The 24,977-nt window shown below is 39.0% G+C and overlaps 2 protein-coding genes across 4 annotated transcripts in view; both read right to left on the bottom strand.

The window, feature by feature from the left end:
* Window positions 1–2,287: 2,287 nt before the first annotated feature.
* Window positions 2,288–13,959, bottom strand: csf1ra (colony stimulating factor 1 receptor, a). 3 transcript variants are annotated; one of them, XM_031750969.2, is made up of 22 exons: window positions 13,803–13,959; window positions 13,382–13,444; window positions 11,672–11,950; window positions 11,271–11,558; window positions 10,783–10,919; window positions 10,521–10,686; window positions 10,188–10,389; window positions 9,743–9,858; window positions 9,511–9,622; window positions 9,167–9,366; window positions 8,802–8,893; window positions 8,571–8,697; window positions 8,332–8,436; window positions 8,057–8,167; window positions 7,772–7,934; window positions 7,601–7,692; window positions 7,403–7,506; window positions 6,231–6,353; window positions 6,029–6,140; window positions 5,841–5,940; window positions 4,689–4,800; window positions 2,288–4,373 (listed from the first exon to the last, which is right to left on the bottom strand). In XM_031750969.2, exons 2-22 carry the CDS (start codon window positions 13,425–13,427, stop codon window positions 4,233–4,235), a joined length of 2,928 nt encoding a protein of 975 aa, XP_031606829.1. In that variant the 5' UTR covers window positions 13,428–13,444; window positions 13,803–13,959; the 3' UTR covers window positions 2,288–4,232. The 3 variants fall into 3 exon arrangements, with proteins under 3 accessions (XP_031606829.1, XP_031606827.1, XP_039473526.1); XM_031750967.2 differs by having other exon boundaries at window positions 8,311–8,436; XM_039617592.1 differs by lacking the exon at window positions 13,803–13,959 and adding an exon at window positions 13,694–13,767 and having other exon boundaries at window positions 8,311–8,436.
* Window positions 13,960–14,357: 398 nt separating this feature from the next.
* pdgfrb (platelet-derived growth factor receptor, beta polypeptide) overlaps window positions 14,358–24,977 on the bottom strand; it is a 28,041-nt gene continuing 17,421 nt past the window's right edge. Inside the window, exons 9-23 of the mRNA XM_031751013.2 lie at window positions 24,752–24,875; window positions 24,403–24,614; window positions 23,934–24,028; window positions 23,724–23,856; window positions 22,638–22,742; window positions 22,193–22,303; window positions 20,834–20,990; window positions 20,379–20,545; window positions 19,940–20,052; window positions 19,486–19,608; window positions 19,152–19,263; window positions 18,215–18,314; window positions 18,013–18,118; window positions 16,788–17,077; window positions 14,358–16,114 (exon numbers count right to left, since the gene is read on the bottom strand). Coding sequence (XP_031606873.2) covers window positions 15,967–16,114; window positions 16,788–17,077; window positions 18,013–18,118; window positions 18,215–18,314; window positions 19,152–19,263; window positions 19,486–19,608; window positions 19,940–20,052; window positions 20,379–20,545; window positions 20,834–20,990; window positions 22,193–22,303; window positions 22,638–22,742; window positions 23,724–23,856; window positions 23,934–24,028; window positions 24,403–24,614; window positions 24,752–24,875 — 2,096 coding nt within the window. The 3' untranslated portion in view covers window positions 14,358–15,966. The remainder of the gene's footprint in view (window positions 16,115–16,787; window positions 17,078–18,012; window positions 18,119–18,214; window positions 18,315–19,151; window positions 19,264–19,485; window positions 19,609–19,939; window positions 20,053–20,378; window positions 20,546–20,833; window positions 20,991–22,192; window positions 22,304–22,637; window positions 22,743–23,723; window positions 23,857–23,933; window positions 24,029–24,402; window positions 24,615–24,751; window positions 24,876–24,977) is intronic.

The following is a 24,977-nucleotide window of genomic DNA, read 5'->3' on the forward strand; positions in this document are numbered from 1 at the left end:
AGATTAGAATAGATGTGATGGGAAAAAAGCAAGTTTCTGTTGTTTTTTTGCTGTATGTCAACACAGTGGATTTTTAATCAAATAATAAGTATACAATTAGACTGCAATTGTTCAGCTTTAATTGAAGGGGTTTATAAAAGTTGTGAATTAACTTGAAAGTCGTTTAATTTAATTTATTTAATTTATTTATTTAGGACAGTGCATGTTAATGAACATAAATGTAAATTTGTAGTGAATAACTACCTGAAGTCTAGAACCCGTGGACATCAACAAATTCTGTCTTCTCCCTTGAGATGATTTGCCTTCAGGTTTGTCTTCAGTAACTGAATAGATGCTCTGTACTAACCCAAACGTTACAACAATTCTGTCACTAGTTAGCTAACATAAACTAATTTAAATCTATTAGCTGCAACAACCAACCAACCCACCCAGTGACATAATGTTTTATACAGGCATAAGAAGGCGCTACACATGCTCCAAATCTTAAACTTTAACCACTTAAGCACTTCTTAAATCCAGTGTCACAGACAGTCTTAAAACTATTTCAGTTTTTGAGAGCAGCGCTCCACTATGGAAATCAGCCTTTATATGTCTAGTGTTTCATGTCCTCTTTAACATTAGAAAAAGAAGTTCAACCATACGTATCTTTTTCTGCATGATAAAGAAATGCTGCTGAAGTAAATGAACTCCATCAGCATGACTCTTTGGAGTTAAATTGTAAGAAATAAATGTATAAAATTACAGAAGAAAGATTTTGTTAAATCACAGAAAATGTCCATTTTTTTTTAAAAATTATGGATTCATTAAAAAAACACACACATTTCGGTAGAATTTAGGGGAAAAAATGAACTTTTCTGTCATTTCCTTTATTATCTATTACAAAATTACTTTAATGTAATATGAGGAAGTTGGAATAAGCCATGAGGAAGTTTTTTTATGAATATCCAAAGCTGTAATAGATATTGCATATACATAAATATAGTTAGAAGTCCAAAATTAATGCCTTCCCTCACATTTTCCAAAGTTATCCAGTGGGCTAGATCGGAGCCTTTGCCGGGCCGATTCTGGCCCCAGGAACTTATGTTTGACACCCCTGGTATAGCCTGACCTTTATTGTCTTTTAAAAAAATGTACATTCATTTAATTTAATTTTTATTTATTTATTTTTTTAGCAGCAAGGTGCTGATGATCAGATGCACCTGATTCACCTCATTAGCATTAGTGTGAGCACTTCTATAAAAGTATTGGCTTGGCTGACGCATTCAAGTGTTGATGCAATGCCATTAAGGACATCAGGCATTAGACTTCAGCAATGATGTGAAAGGAGCAGTTGTTGCTATTCATCAGAGAATGATTATAAAGTAATCTGGGACCAATTTGAAGTTCATCATTCTACAGTGAGAAAGATTATGAAAAAAACGGCTCTAAAACAGTTGGCAGTATTCCCAAGAGTCAATTCACCCAAAGGTCAGAGAAACTGCAAGAATAAAAAGTGCGACATGTCAAACTCTACAGGCACAGTTAACAGACTAGATGTTAAAGCTCATGACAGTGCAATTAGAAAAAGAACGAACAAATATATCTCAACCTTGAACTTTTTAAAGTATACTGTATGTTGGTGTAAAACCTCTATTTCCACTCATAATTGCAGAGCTTGAAAACAATGTGACTTCTGACTCAGGACTGTTCTTCCTTTAGTTAGATGTTGTGAATTTCTTTTTCTTAACCATGGAAATAATTCTATCTTCATGCACTAGAGTTGTCCTCTGAGGTCTTTAAGGCCTTTTGGTGTTGCTCAGCTGGTCATTGCATTCATTCCTTTTAACAATGCACAACCTGTTGCTTTGGACACTCCTAAACCTTTTACTCTTTTCATTTTTTTCCCCAGTATAATGATGGCCTGTGTCATCGTCCTTCACACTGAGATTTCTTAGAGTATCACATTTAAAATTACAATGAAAAACTATAAAATACAAATTTAACACTTGGAATCAACAGATATTATGTCTGCTTCATTTTTTAAAAATAACACCCTGTCAATAAATTGTCCAGTTAATTCTGAGAAAATGGGTGACTGTGTAGAAAAATTGCTGCAATTTTTTCCAGCAAATTATGAACCTCATTGTGCGCATGAACTTCCTGTTGTAATCCATTCATTAGGAGAAGCATCTATGAAGTCCCAGCAAATTTTTAATAGCTAAAATGTAAACAGAAATACTGTTATTTACTCCAGGACAAAATAATTTCGGTGTTTCTCATGAGAAATAAGATTCAAATCTGAAGCAGCTTCTTGATAAAACATTTATATTCATTTAAAATAAGGTAGGAACAATTTGAGTGGACAAAACAGATACTTTACAGTTTGTCATATGTTTCAAGCCACAGTAAGAACGCACGTCACATATATGAGAGTGGATTCTTTTAAAGTTTTACACACAGCAGCTGACAAAGAGTACAACCCAGTCTTTAGCAGAGAGATCATGAGGATGATCATGCTTTGCTCAAAATCAGTAATATCTCAGCTTCTTGATAGAGCAAATTTCAGCACCTGATAAAGTAGAGCAAGATAGTTCCTGAAAAGTGTCTGAGACTGATAGAGAATGAAATAGGTTTCTAGCTGAACCCACACGGGGAAGGAAAAGAGTCCAGACTGACATAGAAACTGAAGCCGGATTATTACTTCCCTATAAAGATTTAGAGTTGCGCAATTGTTGACAGACACTGTGGGAAATGTGGACTGGATGTTATCCAATAAAAACAGGAAGCGAGGAGAGAAGAACACGAAGGAAACATTTTCTGTTGGCACAGTTAGGAACAACAAAGGAAAAAAATTGGTGTGAAACAACAACATTCCAGTTAGATAGTATAAAACTTTACATTGGAACACAGAGTTTCAGTGATAAAGCTTTTATGAACGCCTCTGCAGTTTTGCAATGACTTAATTTGCAGCTTTTTTGTTGATTGTCTCATTTGCACAAAAGAAAAAAAACGAGACATAACACATCTATGAAATATTCATGTATCTCTTCTACAGTGAAAATAAAGATCATTCTTGATTCATGTGTTATATATACATTATTCGACATCTCACTTCTGTTTCATTCAGATGCAAGCACATTTAAAGTAGCCAAAGTCACAGAAATTGGCAGTCCCCGTCTCTCGTATAGCTTATATATATATATATGATCATATAATCTTCATACATTTGGCAGTGTAGGCTGACTGCTACATACAGATGTGCATGAAACTCATCTAACGCTACAGGAAAGTACAAGATTCAGCTGCACCCTGCTAACCCCACCAACCCCAAACATCAAACATTGTTCTTCTGCTCCGTAAGACATCTACCGATTTCCCTGCTCAGCTCAGTCGTACTCCTTGTTCTAAAATCACGCTGACTAATTAGATTGAAGTGGAACAATCACATGCTGCAACCCACTGACAGCTACTGCAAGTGTGTCACAAGAAATACAGCTGTGACCAAAGCCCAGCGAGGAAAACACTGCACTCATTATCTGCCTCCTCTTTGGCTCCTTTAGCATGTTTAAATCAAGGGAAAAACTTGAGCACTTTATATTTTTTGATTATAATTAATATAACACAAGTTGTCTGGAGAGAAGAAAGGCTCTCATGGTTTTAATTCAGTGTTTCCGACTGTTGTGCTGCTTCCTTTGGAGAAAACGTACATGCCAAAAAACGACAAATTCCCCCCAAAATAATGAAAGACAGTGATCCTGATGGAAGAACACATAATTCTGAGTCTCCTGTGGCTGTAATAAAAGTATACTAAACATGGTGTGCAACAGATAATTAAGAGCACACTCACAAGAACAAAACAAAAGAATCAGGGGGATTCTTGCTTGGAAAAACTGATAGATTCGACCTCAAACAGAGAACAGAAGAAGGGCTAATAAACAGCCTGCCACTGAGCAATCTTTAGAATAAGCTACCCTTTGATACCTTGTGTGATTTGTTGACATTGCTTCTTCCTTTCATTTTAGACGTGGCAATTTCTAGTCATGGATCGCATGCAAAAGAGGCAGGTCACATGCTTGCCGCAGCTGCTCGTCTGTCTGGAGAGCAGGCACGACAGGCGAAAAATAGCTGATAAGGCGACTCTCCGGCGATTGGAACAAGCTGTGGCGCTTTGGCTGCAAACTAGAGATCATGCCAGTGTTCTGATCCTTGTTGAAGATTGATTGGTTTGCTGATTGATTTGAGTTTAAGGCCTTTCAACAAAACTGATAGTTGTTGGTCTTCATCAGAGGCTGCTCCTCTTCTTGGTGGTCACAAGACTGGTCACAGGGGCCGTCGAAGCACTCGTCACACCCTTCACCCTCCGTGACCTGCTGCTGCACATTCTGGTACGTTAACTGCGGAAGAGGTATCATCCAGATGGTGAGAGTTATACAAAACATGATTACAGAGTTTATATTTTAGACTGACATAAATAGTGGTATTGTGAGTATCTTCAGTTGGAAGAACACCCAAACAGACATTATCGCAAAGAATCTAAATCATGTAATTGGTCTGACAGCAAAGCTAAATTTGCTGTCTCTTAAGGAGCATCAAATTAAAAGAAACAGGGTTTCCCGAGGACATCTTGGCCGGAGCACCACATGTTTTTCTCCCTGGGTGCTTTTGAAGAAGACACATCAGGACCACACTGCACATGCAGACTAACTCACCTGTTCCTGCTCAGGTTGGTCCCCAAGTAGCCTTTGTATCATGTGACAGATTTTGCTGAAGGTGGGACGCTCTGTCGGCTCCAGATGCCAGCACATCTTCATGATACCGTAGCTGAAATAAAAAAGAGTTTTTTCAGAGAAACAATTCATGGTGTACATTAAAGGGGTTTCACACTCTTATTTTTCACTCCTCAGACTGAGCGGCGTAAAGCTGAGGAACTAGATAAAGCTGAGTTAGATGAATAAGGAGAAGCTTATGGAGGTGTTGACGCAGTTTTAAAAAAGACAGACTTGTTTATAAGGACCCCTGCCCCTCCAGTTCCATTTAGTTGCCATGAAATAGCAGTTACATGGCTCTCTAGCTTCGAGATCATGTGGCTAACAGGCAGAACTGAGGCCTGACTCACAGCAGAACAAGAAATGATTTGGCCCTGACTCAGATTCAGTCTATTTCCACAGCACATTTATTCCTGGCTAGTGTGACATGCCATGGCAAATCAGCACACACAGATGTTAGGGCTGTATTGCAAAAAAAAAAAAATCTTTGTTTTTAATTTTGATGGCTTGCAAAGTTTGGAGTTTGAACTTATTTAGTTTTAGGTTCGAGGTCGAGAGAGAACCCAAAAGCAAATTAAATTCATGAATAATGGAAGTGCTTTATGAGGTTATCTCATCTGTCAGTTATTTCAGATGTCAGATAGCCCGCAAGACTGCAGGAGGAAAAAAAAGGACCTTTGTTCATTCATAAAGACCATTTAGAAAGCAGACTGTTTGAACTTTGGGAGGCTAGCGCCTAATTGCGATCAGCTACATTAATAAGTCTGTCATCTTAAATTAACTTGTTACTAGTTAAGTCACCACATGTTATCAGCTGATCTCACTGGTTAGTAAGCATAACCATAGTATTACTCCTACTATTGCTTAACTACGTGCCACCAGCTGATACGAAGGCCTTTAATTGGATGATTTGCCATTGTATCAGTCGTAAAAAATCTGCTGATAGTCACTTGATACGCCCGTAAAACTCAACTGATAATCAGGTGATGGTTAGCAAGATAAGAGCCTCGGATAGACAAAGTAAAGTGTTTGAGAAAAAGGGGGAAGGAGTGACTCATCCCTGAATGAGCCATGCTGCTGAAGTGTCAAACTTACATTTCAGGTGGAGCAAAGTCTGGTTGGGACATCTGGTAGCCACGCTTCACCATCTTGTAGAACCTAGTGTCCACAGCCATGCTGGGGTAGGGGCTTTTGCCTGGTAGTGAATAACATGATGCGATTTTCAGCACCAACCCATGAAACAAATGCAAGTAAGCACAGAAGACATGTTTACGCATTCTTACCTAAAGAGAAGATTTCCCACAAGAGGATGCCATAGGACCAGACGTCACTCTGGACGGTGTACACGCAGTCAAAGATGCTCTCGGGAGCCATCCACTTCACTGGCAGACGTGCCTTCACACAAAACAACACACAAACAAATTAAATGATTTGCAATGGATACCATTTAAGCAATATTTAGCTCTTATCAGATAAAACGCTTACATTGCCCTTCACCACATAGTTGGAGTCATTCATGATGTCCCGTGCCAGACCGAAGTCACAGATCTTTGCCTCTCTGCGACTGGTCAGGAGCACATTCCTCGCAGCCACATCTCTGTGAATACACTGCACACACACATTTCACACAGTTTGTCTCTGCTTGTAGAGCTTTGCCCAGTGAAAGACAATAAGATCAGTGGAAGGCTTAATTTAGCACAAAAGATCTCCACCAAGAAATGTACAACGTCGAACTATGACTAAATATGTAATGGGAAATACCCCTCATGAGCCCAGAGGAGTGGTTTAACACACAGGGACGCTGTGTAAAAACAAATAGAAGCTGAAAGCAATGTTTTTGTAAGATATTAAGACCCCATATTTATTTGAAAATACCAAAAATAAAAGAGAAGATTTTAAAACTGAAACAAATATATGATTTTGATGCCAGCTTTAAAAAATCATGGAAACAGAACTGGTCACAGCGGGTTGTCTCACCTTTTGCCACACTCTGTGTTGGCCCATAAAAGATTTCAAATGCCTGCTTTGTCATATTTTTTTTTTTTATCAGATAATGCCCAATATTCATAATTCTTGCTATGGAGCCACACTCCAGCAAAACATGCATAATGTGGGTTTGCATTTCTTATGTGCATTTTAAAGCACCCAGTGTTCCCATAAAGATTTTTTAAATTAGCCTAACCACAGTTCCTCTTTCACGTCTATTTTTATTGCAGTGCCACTCATGGATTAAAAATCAACCATTGCTCCTTGTGTGATTTTTATAATGACATTATGTATCTTAGATAATCTACTATCTACATCATTTGCAATATTAAACAGGGAAACATTATCGTAAACTGTTTGCCCAGGGTCACGCTCTCCACACTGTTACTTCTAAAAGTCTAAGTCTTTCCTGGCTTCTTAATGAAATCATGTTACACCTGCGGTCAGTTAACCTCACACCCATCCTGCTTTCCAGTGCATGATTTTTTTTTGTCTCTGGTATGAAATTGAAAAACAAATTGAAAAACAAAAAAACAAAGTTTCAGCATTCATGTGTTGTACTATTTCAAATTAAATGTGGGGCTGTAACAATTTGTAAATCACATTCTGTTCTTATTCACAAACCAGAGAGAGAAGAAATTTCTAATTTGTTAATGGAGTGTTAAACTCACATTTTTGCTGGCCAAAAAGTCGAGGCCCTGAGCGACTTGGAAGGAAAATCTGAGCAGGTCATCAATATCCAGCGGCCAGTCACCACTCTCCTCACAGACAGGGTCTAGAAAAGAATCAGATAGGAATAAAATCCTGCGGTCAGCATACTGATCTGATCATTCTCTACAATTTAAACCTCAGGCTGATGACGAGCTTACCTTCAGATGATTCCACAGTTGGCAACTCTGCTAAGCGGCTGGGTCTCATCTCCAAGTAGGTGCTGGAGGTTTCACTGGAGATCCCGCTGTCGCTGTTAAAAGTAAACAGAGATATCAGCGCTTGGATACATTCCACATGTCCTCTTTCATTAAGCGTGTTTGCTGACGTACCTTCGAATGAACTGCTTCTGATTGCAGATGTTCTTGTAGTCGGTAGAATTTTCCATGATGTCGGGAATATTCATGACAAAGTTCACAAACGTCTCTGCCTTCTGGCGAAGGAAGTTCAGCAGGTCGCCGAGGCTGCAGTACTCAGTGATCACAAGCACTGGACCTGATGAGGAAACCCGCTATGTTATGACCGTTGAAATGAGCTTGCATGCTTAGTTAGACAGGATTTTCCATGATATGGATGACTTTTTTTGCAGTGTTTTCATTTCATCTGCGTTCTCTGACCTCCGTAGGTGCAGGCTCCAAGTAGGTTGACGATGTTCTGGTGGTGACCCAGGTGACTCAGGATCTTCAGTTCAGACATTAGAGCCTCCCTCTCATCTGAATGGGCACTGGCTGCAGAAACAGTTTTTTTTCAGAGGTCTAAATATAATGTATTTTACACAGAGTCAATCTGACTTGCTCATGTGGACAATAACCTCTCAGTTAGGTCCTATTTTCCATGAAAGATCTGTCACGCTCAACTCAAAAAAACTCACAGTGTAACAGTGGATCCAAACCTTTTAACATTTTCACAGCTACACGCATCACATTGTCTTCCTTTCCCAGTCCATAAGCCGTGGCCTCAACAACTTTTCCGAATGCGCCTGCACCCAGGATCTTCCCTGTTTGTAGAGAAAATACACAAAGGAGCATTTTGACTTCAACCTAGTCTGCAATTCACAATCAAATATTCAATTATTATTATTTTGATTTAATATAATGAGAATTTAGTCAATTTGACGAACAAGTTGCACACCTAGTTTGAGCTTGTCTCTAGGGAACTCCCACTTTTCATTGTAGGGCAGCTGCGTGGGGTCAATGAAGGTGTAATTGTTCCCATCTCTCGCCTCAATGATCTTCCAGCGGATCTCATACCTCGGTTTCTGAAAAATAAAGTCAGTAAAGAATGGGTGTCATATTTGGATGCTGGAGATGCTTCTTACAGTTTATTTTGCGATGTTACATTTTAAGAATTGACTCAACTTACCTGCTTGTATTTGTAAAACAGGAAAATGAGGAGAACAAGAAGGATGGTCAAAATTGCTGCCGCTCCAATCAGAAGGGAAGTAAAGGGCCAGTCTGTTCATAGAGAGAGATTTCTATGTGAGTAACCTCATTAAGACTGGCTGTGTGACACACAAGCTGATGTCCTTAAACAGAATTTATCGAGCACTTGCATATTTATTGAGGATAATTAATAACCATGTTCAGAAAAGAAGAGAAACAACATTTTTCTTCTCTTTCCTTGAAAGAAACATTAGATTAGATCTGAACCACATCCAGTAATGGTACTCTAGAGAAATGAGAAATATAGAGAGCAGCCTTAAAATGGACATATGATCGAGTGCTCACCGTTAACGTTCATGGCAAGAGTGTCACTGCTGACGCCAGCGAGGTTGAAGGCCACACACTCAACCGTCATCCTCCTGTTGGAAAACGCCACAGTGAGGACGCTCTCCACTTCCACAGCCCCGTACTCCTCCCTCTGGACCTCCACTGTAGGAGCTTGGAGAGGGATTGCCATCTGCAGTCCGCTATTGTTTTCATTGCACCTGCACAGATAGAGAAAGGCAATAAACTGACAGAAACATCAGCGCTTAACCTTATCTCAGAGAGAAATCACTAAAATCACTACAGTTTGTGTTCATTCACAGGTCAGAGACTGGGTGAGGTCTTTTCTGCATAGTTATACTTACGTGGGTCGGATTCCAAAACACTGATACCAGATGATTCTGGGAGGCGGATAGCCATGCGAAGTGCAAGTGAGTGTGGTTACATTTTCCCATTTCACGACAGCAATTGGTCTCTCTGCCAGTGGCAAGAAATGAGGGGGGAAAACAATAATTACTGAACAGTGAAGGATCGAGATATATGACCAGCTGACAAAGAAAAAATTAAACAATGTTAGTTTGTGTTTCTGTCACTTACGATACATCTGGACTTGAAATGTGATGGATGCATTGGCCATTTCACTCTGAGCATAAAAGGTGTACTGGCCCTGCTCCTGTATGTTCATTCTCTTCAGCTGCAGAATAGCATGGTATCTAAAACAAAAATAAATGGTGAAAAAGAGGAATATCTACAGAACCAGAAGTGACTAACTTGGTGGCTTGAATTCAGACAGTTCCTATGCATCATTGGTGAAATAAAAAGAGAACAGTACTCTTCCCTCTTTGAGTTTCATGACCTGAGGAAATATAATGACCTGGTCAGATTTACGCAGAATGCAAGAACAGCAAATCTCAAATTTAGTAAAACTTCCTCTTCCTGTAGTACACTTGATTTTTGCACTTTTCTAACTGTACTGCTGAGATACCAGAATGATGAGTAGGGGGATTGTACGTTTCTTTCCCATGAAGCTATTTTAGTTCACCTGTTGTTGTATCGGATGAGCTTGTGCTCCTGTGTGGCTGTGTTGGGAGATATCGGCGTGTCCCATCTGTGCTTTGTGATGTGGGGGTATGCTTCGATGAGCACACTGAGCTCCAGATCGTCTCCCTCGTTCACCTCCACTGAGAGGCCCTTGTGGGCCAGCTTAGGCGACAGCTGGGGTGATAGTCTGATGTAAGGCTTGTCTGCTCAAACAATGAAGAGACAAACTTTTTAGTTTATTGAAATCATTAAACAGTTTATAAAGTGAATACTTTAGACTCTTCTTTATAAATTCCAAGAGGTTTTAGCTGTTGGGTGTTTTTTTGTGGCTTACCCACAACCAGCAGGTATGTGGTCGAAGTGTTCACCCCTGCTTCGTTAGAACCGATGCAGGAGATGTTTCCTGTGTCTGCCAGGTCCACAGCAGCGATAGTCAGTGTGCTCTCTATGTCCAGGCGATTTTCGCCATTGGAGCGAACTATCTCAGCGATTTTTGGGACCTGAAGACAAATACATAAAGATGTTTAAAGAAGAAAAAGATGAAGTAAAAATTTTGATTAGTAACACTGTGAAACTTGAAAATATCTTGTACTGACTGATTTGGTTGTGTATTTCCAGGTGACGTTGTAGTAGAAGTTGGGATTGTGTGTTGTGCATGGGATCTTGAGTTCTTCCCCAACTATGCGTACATATTCCTCTGTTTCCAAGAAGACGTATGGAGGGAAACGGAGCTCTAGAACAAGAGAAAAATCACACCCAAATGTCAAAATAGACACAAATGGTAATGGGCGGATTCTTATATTTGTGTTTTCTACTCTACTTGAACACTCAAAGCATGTTTTATAACATACCTCATTCACCCAAGTCTCTATTTCTACACCTAAGTGCTTTCTATTTAATATTCATAATCCAATAAACGCATCAGAGAGCAACTTGGGTTGAACATCTTGCCCTTAGGCATGCAGACCAGAGACAGAAGCAGTCAGCGATTGAACCACCTGCTCTATCTCCTGAGTTACACCCACCCCAGACAAGTTTCAGTTTAGTGGACTGTGAAAAAGCTTTAGTAAATTATTTTTCTCACTCTGAATGACATTGATGGAAAAGGCCTTAGAGGTCTTCTCCACTCCGTTGACCCTGGCCGTGCAGATGTAGTCAGCATTAAAGCTGGGGTGAAGGCTGTGGATGAGAATGCCGCGGTGTCTGAAGATGGTAAAGTTCATTCCTGGTGGCACAGAAGTGCCATTGTTCATGCGCAGGCTTATGTCTGTAGCTTCTGGGTCGGTCAGTAGGCAAGGCAGCAGGTAGCTCTCACCCTCCTTCACTACCACCTGCAGGGATGTGCTGCTAGTCCAGAAAACATGACTTGGATCTGGAAGAAGGATTTTCAAACAATTAACGAATGCGAAATTTAGCCTGAACACTAATAAACATCCAGCTAAGCACAAACTTCAGGAAGCTGAAAGCAGAACAACAGAAGCTCACCTTTTACATACACATACACTGAGGAGTCACGATGTGACCCATTGGTGTAATAACACTTGTACGTTCCAGTGAATTCTGCGGTGGGACGGTCAACTTTAAAAGTACGGACAGTCCCATTGCCCCTGGATATGTAGCGTCTGTGTTTGGGTAGTCTGGTTTGCCAGATTACAGGCGCTTCACCCTCACACCTCAGATCCAGAGGGCTTCCAGCGCTGACCACCACCTCAGCGCTCTTAACCACCTTGGAGTTTAACTTGATCACTGGACGCCTCCACTCAGCTGAAAATAAGAAACGGCACAAATTAGAATGACATAGAAAAATAGGGTAGAACGATTTAATGAACTGAATTTGTTCCTGATGGTCTCTGAGGGTTTTTATTTATTTTATTTTTTTTATTGTGTTGCATATTATTTTTGTTCTCGCCATTTCATCATCTCATCTGCTCTGTGATTCAAAATTATTTTAAGAGTATGAATCAGGAAACAGATTGAAGACTCTTGGCTCCATCTATACTTGATACTTCTGCTTTTCGCATTGTTGTTATATCTCAACAGTGGGGGTATAAAAACTGTTACTATGGGAAACTTCAAATATTACTGCTGTAATTTTTGCTTAGACCCTTTGTCTTTGACACCAAAAATAAAACTAGGGACACATTTAAGAATTTTAAACACATGAGGACGGAGAAATATTTATCAGCCGTTTCTGAGGAAGGGATTTCTTCTAATGGGCCAAACCCTGAGGGGTTAATAAAACATATTTTTGCAACAAAGAACACTGATTTCTTTGACTGTTATGGTGAGAATCTCGACGTTTTTAAAAAGCTGGATAGTGCATTACGTCAAATTACCGACACTGGAGAAGCTGAGACGTCTTTCCAGTTAGCGGTCATAGAATTTTCCATTTGGCCTTTCTTACAGTGCGTGTTGAATCTTGAAGCAGAACTGAGATTCCACGTTCAGCATTTTGCATTGGCCACATAGCACAATGTACGACACTGAAAATTAAATGTTGTGTCAAGCCAGCATTTTATTTCTGATGTCCTGCTCAGCAGTGTAAACAGCTACCTTTGCCCCAAAGTCCTTCAGCTGTTTAAAAGAGCTTTTCGTGCAACCTCAATATGACCCAATATAAACGTCATACAATAATCAACCAGAAAGCAAAGCTAATTCATTCAGACCTAACTCAGCGAAACAACAGATGCTCTTATCTATTAAAATGCAAATACATAAAACTGCAGTTGGATGGCTGTTGGGTGATACTCGTATTTGTCATGTTAAATATTATCACAAGAAAAACCCTGAACCCCCAAAACTGAAGACAAATAACAGCTGAGAAGGCTGTCAGCTCTTCTCTGCTGTGAGTACAAGTGCATCACTCCAAATATGATGAGTACGTTGTTGACATTTTTACATCTCACATTTAAAAACATAAACAAATGAATGCTATTTTCTGTAATCGCATTTAATTTGATTTCACTAACTTAATCTTTTAGTGTTACACAAACTTTACTCACACAGTACAAAGTCTATCAGGGAATGTGACAGTTACGTGCTTTACCCAGTCATCTTTCACGTCTAATGTTTGATTAAAAATTGTGGATTTAAGTCTACAATAGCTTTCAAAAACAAGACCAAACAGAAAGGAAAACATGTGATATAAGGGGGGCAAAATCACAGCAATTGTAATTGTTGCTTGTCAGAGCTTACCTGAAGCAGCAGAGGCCACAAGCCACAGCATAAGGTAGGACAGCATCCTTGATCAACTCAGACCTGCAGTTTAAACATTGGTACTTATGAGTGCAGGAAGAAAAAATTGGATTTGTAGTGATGGGTGCGAGTTTAAAAACAAAAAAACCCAAAGAAACAACTGTTGCTATCACTGAATTTCATCTTTTACTTCTTTCTGAATGATCAGGAAAAACACTGAACAAACTGTTTCCATTATTATTACCAGTGTAATAAAACCAGAACTGAAATATTAAAACTTGAGATCATAAAAACAATTAAAGAATGACATACCCTGAGAAAGAATTTCATTTGTGAATGTATTAAAAGAGTCACTCTAACTTGAAACACAGCAGAATTATAAATTATAGAAGAATCCCATATTTTTTTCCAGTGTATTCACCTGCAGATGTCTTCAGCTTGGGTCTAATAACTTCCCTGAGTTAGAAGTTTCCAGCACCCAGAGCTGACACAGCTGAGTTCCTCGTTCCCTTTCTGTGCGTCTCCGCGCTCCTTCTTCTTTCTTGTTTACAGGCTTTTTGCCACAGAAGTCACACAGCAAACAGAAAGTCGTCTGGAGAGCAAGTGGTAGAGGGGTGGAGGAACAATGTGTGTGTGTGTGTGTGAGAGAGAGGCGACGTGTGGGGGGTGGGGGGGCAGTCAGCATATCACGCTCAACAAATTAATGAGGCAGTGTCAACTGGCCTCAGAAAGGCACAATAATATCGAAACATCCGCAGAGGTGAGACCAATCATCTTCATCCCCGCTGAACTTTGGACATGCGTGAGGAACGGAGGCTTAGAAATTCAGCTCGGTAATAAACTGTGAGAATGGACAGTGAGAAAATTAAATCACAGAAAGATTACAGAAAGTTTTCCTTTTTGTGTGTGCTTGAGTTGCATAAACAGCAGTAACGACAGTGAGAGACACCAAAGAAAACAGCGGTTATTCAAGGAATACTACGATAATACACTTTATTGTCACATTTACAACATAGAAAATGACACATATAAAAAATACATTTGTAAACGTTAAGAAGAGCTTTGGTACCATAGCTTGTGATAACAGTGATCTTGTGCATTTTACATAGAGTAAGAAAGGCTACAGGAAATAAAGACGTGTTCTTCCTTTAAGTGGTGAATTACGTTGAAACACAGTCAGTGTTATCCAAAGCAACAGAAGACTACAGGTATTTTTTTTTAGATTTTTTCATGTGTACATACTGTATGGCTATCTATTTTTTGAGCAGCAGCCCTTCATATGCAAGCAACAACAGCCCGAGACAACAATCAGTCTATACAAAGGCACTCATCTGTGCCATCTTGTGCTATGGCAGTGATATGCTGTATTTATTGTTTTCACTTGAGAGTCACAGAAACTGCATATCATAATCACTCTAACATTAGATCCCCAGTTGCTGCGATGTAACTTTCACATAATTGAAATGATTTTTTTGTTATGAATATCCACATTTTCTACATAAAGTGCAAATCTGGCACAGAACTACGAGTTAAGCATACAGAACAAAAAAAACTCCCAAAAGTTTTCATACACATACAAGATAATATTCAAAATACACAAATAAAAACACTGACGCTGTGGCATATAAAACTAAAAAATAAAGTATATCTCACATTAAAACAGTGCATGTGGAACCTGTTTGTATTTACTACGATTAGTTCTCTTGACTGTACCCAAGGTAAGGAAAAAGAAGGAAGGTAAAGGTTTCATTTAAATATCACCATTTCATATCTGATCATGCTTTAGGACAAAATGTTCTGTAACCTGTCAATTAAAGACAAATTAACTTCTTTTCAGGTTCTTGAGGATGTTTAACCTCTTACCTGAAAAGCCTGAAAAAAACTGATGTGGACTAGCAGGTCTTTAACCTTTAGTTTGGTTGTCACCTGTTGGTGGTCCTCATCATGTGAGTCATTAGGGACACATGGGTGAAACTCACACTTTGACCCATGGCTTGGGTCTGGTGATCCTAAGAACTCACGTGATAACAGAGTGGGTGAGCAACTCTTACGACTACCTCTAAGGAACCTTTCAGACAGAGGTGAAATGTCTTCAGAAACCTAAATCGAAGTCTAGTTGCCTTTAATCAGCCAATTAAGCCTGTTGTGACGTGGATGAAATCTACACAGAAAAATGGATTTGAGGTTTTCTCACAATGTTGTGTCAATGATTTCGTACTTTTTAAAAAAAGGAAATGCAGCCTACTTGTGAACAGTGAATATGGGGAACAGTTGTTGATTAGTTATCTAAAAGATAAAGCACTTATTTATTAAGGCCTCATAAACCTCACTACACCTTGTAAACTAAGTGTAAATTGTGAGGAGGGTACCGCATTAATTTGTGGCAAGTTTCCTAATACAATCGAATGACAGAAGATAATTTTGTAGTTAACTGCTTGTAGTTAAAAAAAAGAAGAAACTTTCTGTGTGCCTAGTGAAAATACAGAGATTTCCATCTCAGTCTCTACTTTGCTACATTTTAGTTTATTCACGTTCCTTTTCAGCCCCAGAAAGGAAATCTGTTTCCTCGGGGCTCCTACATCTGGCTACAGGAAGCTGTCTTCTACCTCGGGTGTCCCGGAGGAGCCCAACAGAGCGTCTCTCTCGCTGGTCTCTTCCAGCCGGTCCTCCTCTGGAAGGGTGTCAGCAGTGTCCTGAGACATGGAGTCGGTCTCCGCCCCCAGACCCACAGAGCTGAAGGAGAAAAAAATTATTCAGAAGTTCACAGAGTGCATTTAATCACAAAGTCATACACAGACAGGTCTTTTTGAGGTGTTGTTGTAGATGAAGTATTTTAACCATAGTCACAAGATTGTAGGGGAACATGAACTTGTTCATAAAAAGGCTCATAAAAACCACCAAAACATATATTGGTTATATAAAAGCCCAAGATGCTAGCTGTTTTATTATATCCTTATATATTATTTTCATATGCCAGCTAATTAGTGGATGTTTATTTGGTTTTTATTATAAAATACAATAAAAAAAAAATCAGTGATCTGTGTCAGTGATCTTGGACAAAGCAAATGGTTACAAGGTAAGACTTCCAAGCCAAATATAAAACAAAAAGATTTCCATCACTGGTTTGGATGACTCCCAAACTGGAAAAAAAACTCTATGTTCAAGTTAAATGTGACTAAAATTAAACTTTGGTGGTTCAAACATTCATTTTCTCATTAATGCTGAGTGAGTGTTTATCTATGCAGTAAAAACACTTCTCCGTAATACGGCTATTGTTCCAGCTCAACATCTGGATGAGTGGGTGTTTGGATGAAAAAACTGCTTGTGTTAAGCAAAGACGAATTCATCTTTGTTTCAATCCCTGCTCTTGGCACACATGTGCGGCATCATTTCAGTGACTCTGTACCTTCCAGGACTTTCCGACGGCATGTCAGTGAAAGCGTCTTCTGGCTTGGGGTCCGGAATGGGAATGATGTACTCGTTGTATGACGGTATGACTTCCTGTGCCTCTTGTCTGAAGTCTTGTCTAGGCCTTGAGTTTTGGTTGTAGGCATCCAGTGGAGATTGGAGTGTGACAGGAGATGGGGTGCCAAATGCTGGGTTGGCGACTGGAAAGGGTGAGGTCAGCCGAGGTTTGGTGCGGGCGACTGCCGGGTGGTCACTCTTCATGAAGTTTTCATTGACTTGGTTGTATTTCTGTTGTCAGGAGAGAGAGTTTGATTACCTTAACAGCATGGGAGCAGTCTGATGAGCTTGTAAGAAGAATGATGATGAGCATTTTAGTGAAATTATTTATGTTTTTTTTGACTGTGACAAACCTAAACTCAGGAAGGGGTAATTTCTTCAACCTCTGATGATGATTTAATATGTTCAAAAGAGAGCTACATCAATAATCTCCAACTCATTAGTTGCAGTCCATATGACAGGAAGAGCTGTCATATGGAGTGCAACTACTGCGCTATGACGCTGCTGCTGTTGGCACCTTGCTTCACGCTTCGAGGTAGGTAGTGTGACATTAGCTTATTGGAAAAATAAAAGTATGGAAAATGTCATTTATTTATTTATTCATTATTACTTATTTATATATATAAAATATTACTAAATAAAACATTCAGTATTTCTATTCTGTTTTCTGTTTGTCAAAAATATCAAAATTGTTAAAAAGATTTTTAAATATTGTGATTTCATTTTGAGGCTATATTGCCAACACTTTCTGAAAACACTTGCAACGTATGTAATATGTGTTACATATAAAATATGTATTGATGGTAAATGGCTGTAAAAGATAGTACAAATATTTTTAAATCACTGTATTGGTGGGAGGTAATACAAATACTGAATAAAAGAAAGGGTTAGGGGGGTTAGTGTGAAACTGGCTTATTTTAAAGATTTTTTATTTTAAAATACAAAACAAGTGATTATTATTGCTAATGTCATAAGGTGACTGAAAAAGAGCTTAAAAAACACCAATTTCCATCTGAATTTGGTTGAAGCAGAAGCATAAAAATAGAACCATAAAACTGAAGTACAAATTTAAGGTTAAAGTGCAATTACTGTAAAATTGCACCGATGTAAAGTACTTGAATGCTTGCCAATATCTCAACCAGCTACTAGGAAGTGTTATTATGTACCTTTTTATAACTGTCTGTCAGCATATTCCCCACGCTGTGGACCAGAAATGAGAACTCGGGCCTTTTCTCAAACTTTTCATCCCAGCATTTCTTCATAATCTCATAACTGCAACATGAGCAACATGAAATAAGAAAATAAGTGTGTTTCTTTTCAAGAGTTGTTGAAAAGGCAAGAAAATGCCAAGGTGACAGTGAGACTCACACTTCATCGGAGGCATGGGTGGGTTTGGCCATTCGGTAGCCTCCCTTCAAAGCACTGTAGAATAATTCATTCATGGGCAAATCAGGGTAGGGGGTCCCTCCTGCAGAGAGCATTTGAGATAATTCAAAAGCTAACTTAGAAATCAGAAGCAAAGGCTAGGAATCTAATTAAGTTCTGTATCTAACATAACGCAACCTTGCACACAGAATTACATTGTTTCAGCCTATGAGACAGTGAGACATTGAGTGAATTTAATGCGTTTTCCGAGAAGCAGAACACTGACTTATTATTTCAACTTCATTAAAGTAAAGTATTTATGCTGACCCAGATCTGTGAGAAAAATTGATCCATAAAGTCCAGTTAATTTCACATTTAGACAAGGAAATACAGAGAATTTCGTAAGTGTCTCGCTTACAAAAGTGGATTGTGAGTGTGTTTTCATCACTCTTGCTTACAAGTGCATATCCTAAAAACTGTCTACTTTGTTTTCATGGTACTTTCAAAAAATTGGTGAAAGGATGCTTAAAAACAAACAACAAAAAATTCACAATACTCTGAGCAAGGAAATGCTGATTTCAAAGCTTGACTGTGCCTAATAGGAAGATTGACCTCATATGAATCTTCAAACAAACTGGTACGTACTTGCAATCAGACATAGAACAGAAGATTGGCCATGGCCTTGTATACTCTCGTTTACTGTCACATGAAAATAGTATGTCTCTTTATTGGTTACACTTTAGGATAGAGAAGTGCGTAAAGAGTCCAGGAGAGTTTGTGTGACAAGCCACAAAAGACCAAGCAGGTTTAAATGTTCAGTACAAAGTGTCCTACATTACCACTTACAAATAAGGTGATTCTCTTGTACAATATGAATACAGCACTTCAGCAGTAGGACTAAAAGCTTTTTGTGTGTTGATGTGAGTGTGCTTGAACTGACCCAGTGTGAAAATCTCCCAAAGAAGAATGCCATATGACCACACATCGCTTAGGGTGGTATACAAATTATGGAAAATGCTTTCAGGTGCCATCCACTTCAAGGGAAGGAAAGTCTGAATGAAAGAAGAAACACATCTTATTAAAGAACCACTGTTCCTAACTTGAAACATGCAACAGTCAGCAGGGCTAAAAGAGTCCAGCTAGAATTTATTTGCTGCTATTAAATTTCTGTTATATGTGGATAAAAATGCCAAAACAGGTGAAAACTTGTCAGAACAGAATAGAGTAACTTTCCATAAGTTTTTCCATAAACCACATTTTTTTTTTACACTTACGCTGCCTTTGGAGATGTAGTTGGAGTCATGCATGATGTCTCTGGCCAGGCCGAAGTCACAAATCTTCACCAGCTTGCCCTCACAGATCAGGACGTTCCTGGCAGCCAGGTCACGATGGACGCACTGCGGAGGATTGAAAATGAACATACCTGTTGTAACCATCACGAGGTTGCCACATAACCACAAATTCTTGTTTTTAAATATAGTTACAAATTTGGATGCTGATTAGCTAATCTTTATGTCTTCTAATTTGATTTAGTTCTCTTTTGACAGAGTCAGGCTACCTGTTTTCTCCTGTTTCTTTTCTCTTTTTTAAAAAAATCTTTATGCTAAACTAAGCTTCCAATTCTTCTCTACATAATTGGAAAATTAAGACTAATTTTCTAATTTCATATTTGTCTAGAAGGTAGAGTCACCAGCTAAACCGAGATGAGTATTTTGTAAAATATCATACGTTCTTAGAGGCGAGGAACTCCATCCCCTTTGCCACTTGGTAGCTGAATCCTAAAAGATCTTCGTAGGTGAGACTGGGAGAGTCGCTGATCACCAGGTCTAAACTGTTGCCTCCTGAACACGGTGAAAAGGTGAAAGGATCAACAGGAGAAAAAAAGGAAGGTGATGAACATAAATGTAGACATTGTCTTGTTGTGATGGGGGAACGCTGGCTGTCCTGTGACTGCCCAGCTAAAATGAGATCAGGCTCTTTATATGCTGCCACATTTGTCTGTACATTATCTCCAGCATTTCATCAATTAAGAAAATAAGAATTCATTAGTCTATTATATGAAAAGCACTGTGCTTTTCAACCAGAAGTACAGCTTATACTGGCAGAGTTCATCATCCATCATGGTTAAAGTGATTTTAAAACAGTGGTAAACTGGCTCATATCAAACCTTGTTCCTGGTAGAAGCCGTGTTGGTAGAGAGACTCGTACGGAGAAGGCTGGATATCTGCATATTTGATGGAATCTATCTGCTCTTGCATGGGAACGTAGACTGAGGGCTCATCTTTGCTCATGTCCATGTATCCTCCATCACTCTCACTTCCGAAAGACACATAGCTGGAGGGATGGAGATATATATATATATATTTTTTTTAATTGTGTCTGAGAAAGTGCCATAAAGTGACCTTAAAGGCATATTTGTTTATTTATGCTCCATCATCTGAAACTTTACAAGAGAAAAATATCTATTAAACTATCCCCTTAGGAATCAATAAAGTATATTTACTTATCTATGAGTAGCTGTTTCAGAGTACATAAGAGGATATATTTTAATAAAAAGAACCTCCCACATTATACAAAAAGGCCCTTTGTGCAGCTCTGAAAGCACCAGTCTGCTTCTCTCACCCTTTCCTCTGGCTGAGAGGGGTGCTTCCTCTGGAGATGAGACAGCTGTAGTCCTGGTTTTTCTCAGCATAGTACTGCAGGAACGTGTGCTTGTTCCTGTGCAGGTAATCCACCAGGTCGCCATAGCGACAGTACTCAGTCACCAGGTACAGAGGGCCTGTGATCAGAGAACAAGAAGTAAAACAACCACTTCTTTATACTTTTTGATGTATGATGTATGCCTCATAACATCAACTATAACTTTCAAAAATATAGAGCTTTTATACAATACTATTTTCACTGTGTGGTTAACTCTATGCTTTGAGCATATTTAGCTGAGTGACTCTCTTTTCCTGCTTCTCTTTGCAAAAGCAGCTGTTCTAGTTGTAAAAAAAAACACTTGTAAGCTCTGATGTGTTACAGTTAATGCACTTGACTGTTTTCTTTCATTCAGCGTTCTTTAAAGAAATTCCACAGCTATTTAAAGTGCAAGACATGCCAACACTCATTAACTCATTATCCAAAGTGCAATGTAATGTGAATTATATAATCTAGAACAGGAGTTCTCACATCGTTACCCAAAAGGAGTGGGGAGGGAGTAGAATAACGGATACTTTTTTCGGTAGTGATATGAATATATTCACTATTAGATGTAGCAAAATTTTACATTTCCTAGGGTATTGTTCTGAGAACCCTCTTGCTATGAATGGTAGAGTCACAACCAATACTCAGAAACATTGCATGCCATTTTTGGGGTAAATCAAAGCACTGTTTTAAGAAATTAGACTTAAGGGTTTAGGAAGTCTGGTGGGGTAGTATAAAGAGCCATTTAGAAAGGTCCATTTAGAAAGCATGCTATGGTAAATGGGTTAAACATCAAATTTCTAACAAACAGTCTGGTTCAAAACCTTATTTTTACTTGCTTGACTAATTCTGTCCAGTTTATTATGCTTTCAGTTTCCAGTAGTTTTGTTTTTAGTCATGTGTAAGAAAGCCAAGAAAGCTTTTCTATTCCTTTGACCAGTGAAATAAACTTATTTCTGGGCAATGAAAAAGAAACTTCCAAAACGACAAATTGTATTTTTCTATATATAAAAAATCCTTTTCTATTAGTCACATTTTCTTACTTAAAAGCACATTTCCTTACTTGTAGCCTCTTGTACTGATTATTTTAATGTTAAATGTATTGTGACTTTAAAGTAAAAAAAAGAAAAAGGCCCAAACAAGCACAAAATACCACTGAACTTCCCACCACCTTTCTCTTAAATAAATCTTCACCACTACTATCCGGTACCCTTAGCATTAAACAAAGGAAAAACGAGCAGACAGACATGTGATCAAAGCAGTTTTCCACAGTTTGTCATTGTGATGCATGCTCACCATGTTTGGTACAAGCCCCTAGCAAGTTCACGATGTTGAGGTGAGGACCCAGGTGACTCATGATCTTTAACTCTGACATCAGGGCCTGAGTTTCGCTCCTTCTCGCTGTAGCTGGATGTCAGAAGAGCGAAAAAGAAGGGAAGAAGAAGATGGAAAGATTAGATGCACAAACCTAGGGTAGTTGGAAGTACATATGAGAACAAGAGAACTAAGAACCCTGAGAGCAGGACACACTGTGTCTTTGCCAAACTGCTCAATGACCTGTGAGCTACGACTTGAATCAGACTGGCAAGCAAACTAAAGCTCAGCGGGCTGCTGCTCTCTCTGAGCCCACAGGAATATGGCACTGGTGTCACAACATCTGACAGCTAAGCGGGGGTCCATATACTGTTCACACAAATTACGCACATGGCTTTCTGCTTTGTTTTTATATTGTAGGGCTTACATTTCAGCATTTTCACTGCCACCTTTGTGCTGGACTGCGAATCTGTGAGACCATATGCAGTTGCCTCGACCACCCTGCCAAACGCTCCTGATCCAAGAGTGCGACCTGAAACACAAAGAGGAGCTCAGAAGGACAGAGTCTGAATGGGGCCCACATTGGACCTGCAAGAGTAAGGGAGTACATTTTTAACTAAAATAATAGTGTCAGCAAATGTATGTTATTTTCTGAAGAAGGGAATATTATTGCCAATAAATAGTATTTATTAAGAGCATATGATGTTTTTCTCGATCTTGAGATGTGTCCTGTTTGTAGGGGAGCAGCTGACTACGAACAGCATGTCGTTAGACATGAGAGTTTAAAAGCTCTCTATGAATAGGGCTTTAAAAATGAAGTGCCACTGGAGCTGATAAGAGAAGTTTAACAAGGTTTGTTTAGTATTCCAGTGTCGACTGTGCCCAGACAACACAAACCACCCACAGCACTACAGCTACCGAGCAAAAGCTCCAGTTTAAAATGTCTGTGGAAGCAAATACGTCTATTTAGACAAATGAAAAGTGGCAAGCTGAAAATTTAGCTGCAGCTAACCACAAATCAGTGTCCTCAGTTGACTAGGCTAATTTTAATGCCTAAGTTAATAAATATTTGTTCAAGCCTCTGTGTGTTGATCGGTTTAAAACTCTGTTTTTTGTGCCACATAATTTTTTAAATATTTTTTTAACCACACATAATATTTTACCATTTATGGAAAACCTCTATTAACATAGTTTAATGTAGTGGGAGAAAATTACAAAGACATTTTCTGTTCCGTTTCTTTCTCTTTTCTTTTTTTTAAACTTTTTTTTTAAAAGTTTCATTTAATTTAATTTGGTTTTGCCATTTAAATTTGTTGTCATGATTCATATTTTATGCTGTTGTCGCCTTTGTTTTCAGCATTGTTCATCTTTGTTCATTAAGTTGGTTTTTCCTAATTTGCACTAACAGTAGCAGATTTAAGTTAAACTGCACACATGCAAGATATTAGGGTTTCCATCAGGACTAGTTTTTTAGCTGAACTTAGCTCATCATCTCTCTTAAATGAGGACTCACCCAGCACTAGGTGGTCACGACGCATTTCCCAGGCCAGGTCATAGGGCAGGTGGATGGGATCCACGTAGATATACTCATGTCCATCCTGGCTGACAGATTCTATCACCTTCCATCTGATCTCATAGCGAGGTTTCTAAGAACAAGAAGCGTTGCTTTTGAAGAAAAGAAAAATGAAAAATGTAAACTAAAAAATGTTTGAGTTTCTCTTACCTTCCTCCAGATTGCAACGAGGATGATGAAAGACATGATAACAATGACCACTAAGGCTAAAACAGCAGCCAACACTGCCACCTGGGAGAAAAGGGCTGCAATAGGCAAGAGGACATAGAACATTAGACACAATATAAGTAACATGAATCTCCACATGCTGGAAATTAGTATAATAAAGCATAAATAAAGCTATGTTAAATAAAGCTATGTTTTGTCTAAAACATAGAATCTACTCAAATTTGCTTTGCATCTCTATATACTTATCAGATTTTCCTATAGTGTTTGTGCAGTTTAAGCCAAATAGAATTTAATTTTTTCTTATTGATTTACCCGTTTTATAGTAAAGCGGTATAGTCCATATTTACATAATAAAAAAATTGGATAAACTTTAAGTATAATGTTCTATAATATCCTTTGATCTACTCTAAAATATATATATATATAAAAAAAAGAATCACAAGACACGTACAGCTGAATACCAGTTTGATGTCCCGCCTGCTGATGAGCCCCTCTTGGTTGCTGGTCTCACACCGAACTGTGACCTGCTGAGGTGTCTGGAAGGTCAGCTGGCTGCGCACCTGACTGACCTTTCTTGTCTCATTGTAGCTCACGTTCGTATGGATGCTCAGCACCTCTGGCTCTGGTGTCAGCGGCTTCCACACCTCTGTCTGGTTGCTACACCTGCAGAAGGACATTAGATGGGAGGGTGAAATATTTCCAGTCAAAAACAGACGCACTGAAAGTAAAGTGTGTTTTGGTCAGCCCCCTAGTGTTCCTTCTGTGACAGTTCAATGGGGATATGGGTGGTAGGGACTCACTTGAGCATGCTGCCACAGCTGTACCACTGTATGGTTGGGGCTGGGACCCCTTCAGCAACACAGGTCACCAAGTGTCTTTTCCCTTTGAGACTGTGGTCAGTCAGGTCTTTAATCTGAGCGGGAACTAAACACAGGGTGGCGGCGGCCATTAATCATTGCTGACTCGGAGAAAAACACAATCTGTCCTCAGTTTTTTCCATTCACAAACACCACTTTCAGACAGTCG

The sequence above is a fragment of the Oreochromis aureus genome, linkage group 2 (genome assembly GCF_013358895.1).
Source record: "Oreochromis aureus strain Israel breed Guangdong linkage group 2, ZZ_aureus, whole genome shotgun sequence".
Lineage (NCBI taxonomy): Eukaryota > Metazoa > Chordata > Actinopteri > Cichliformes > Cichlidae > Oreochromis > Oreochromis aureus.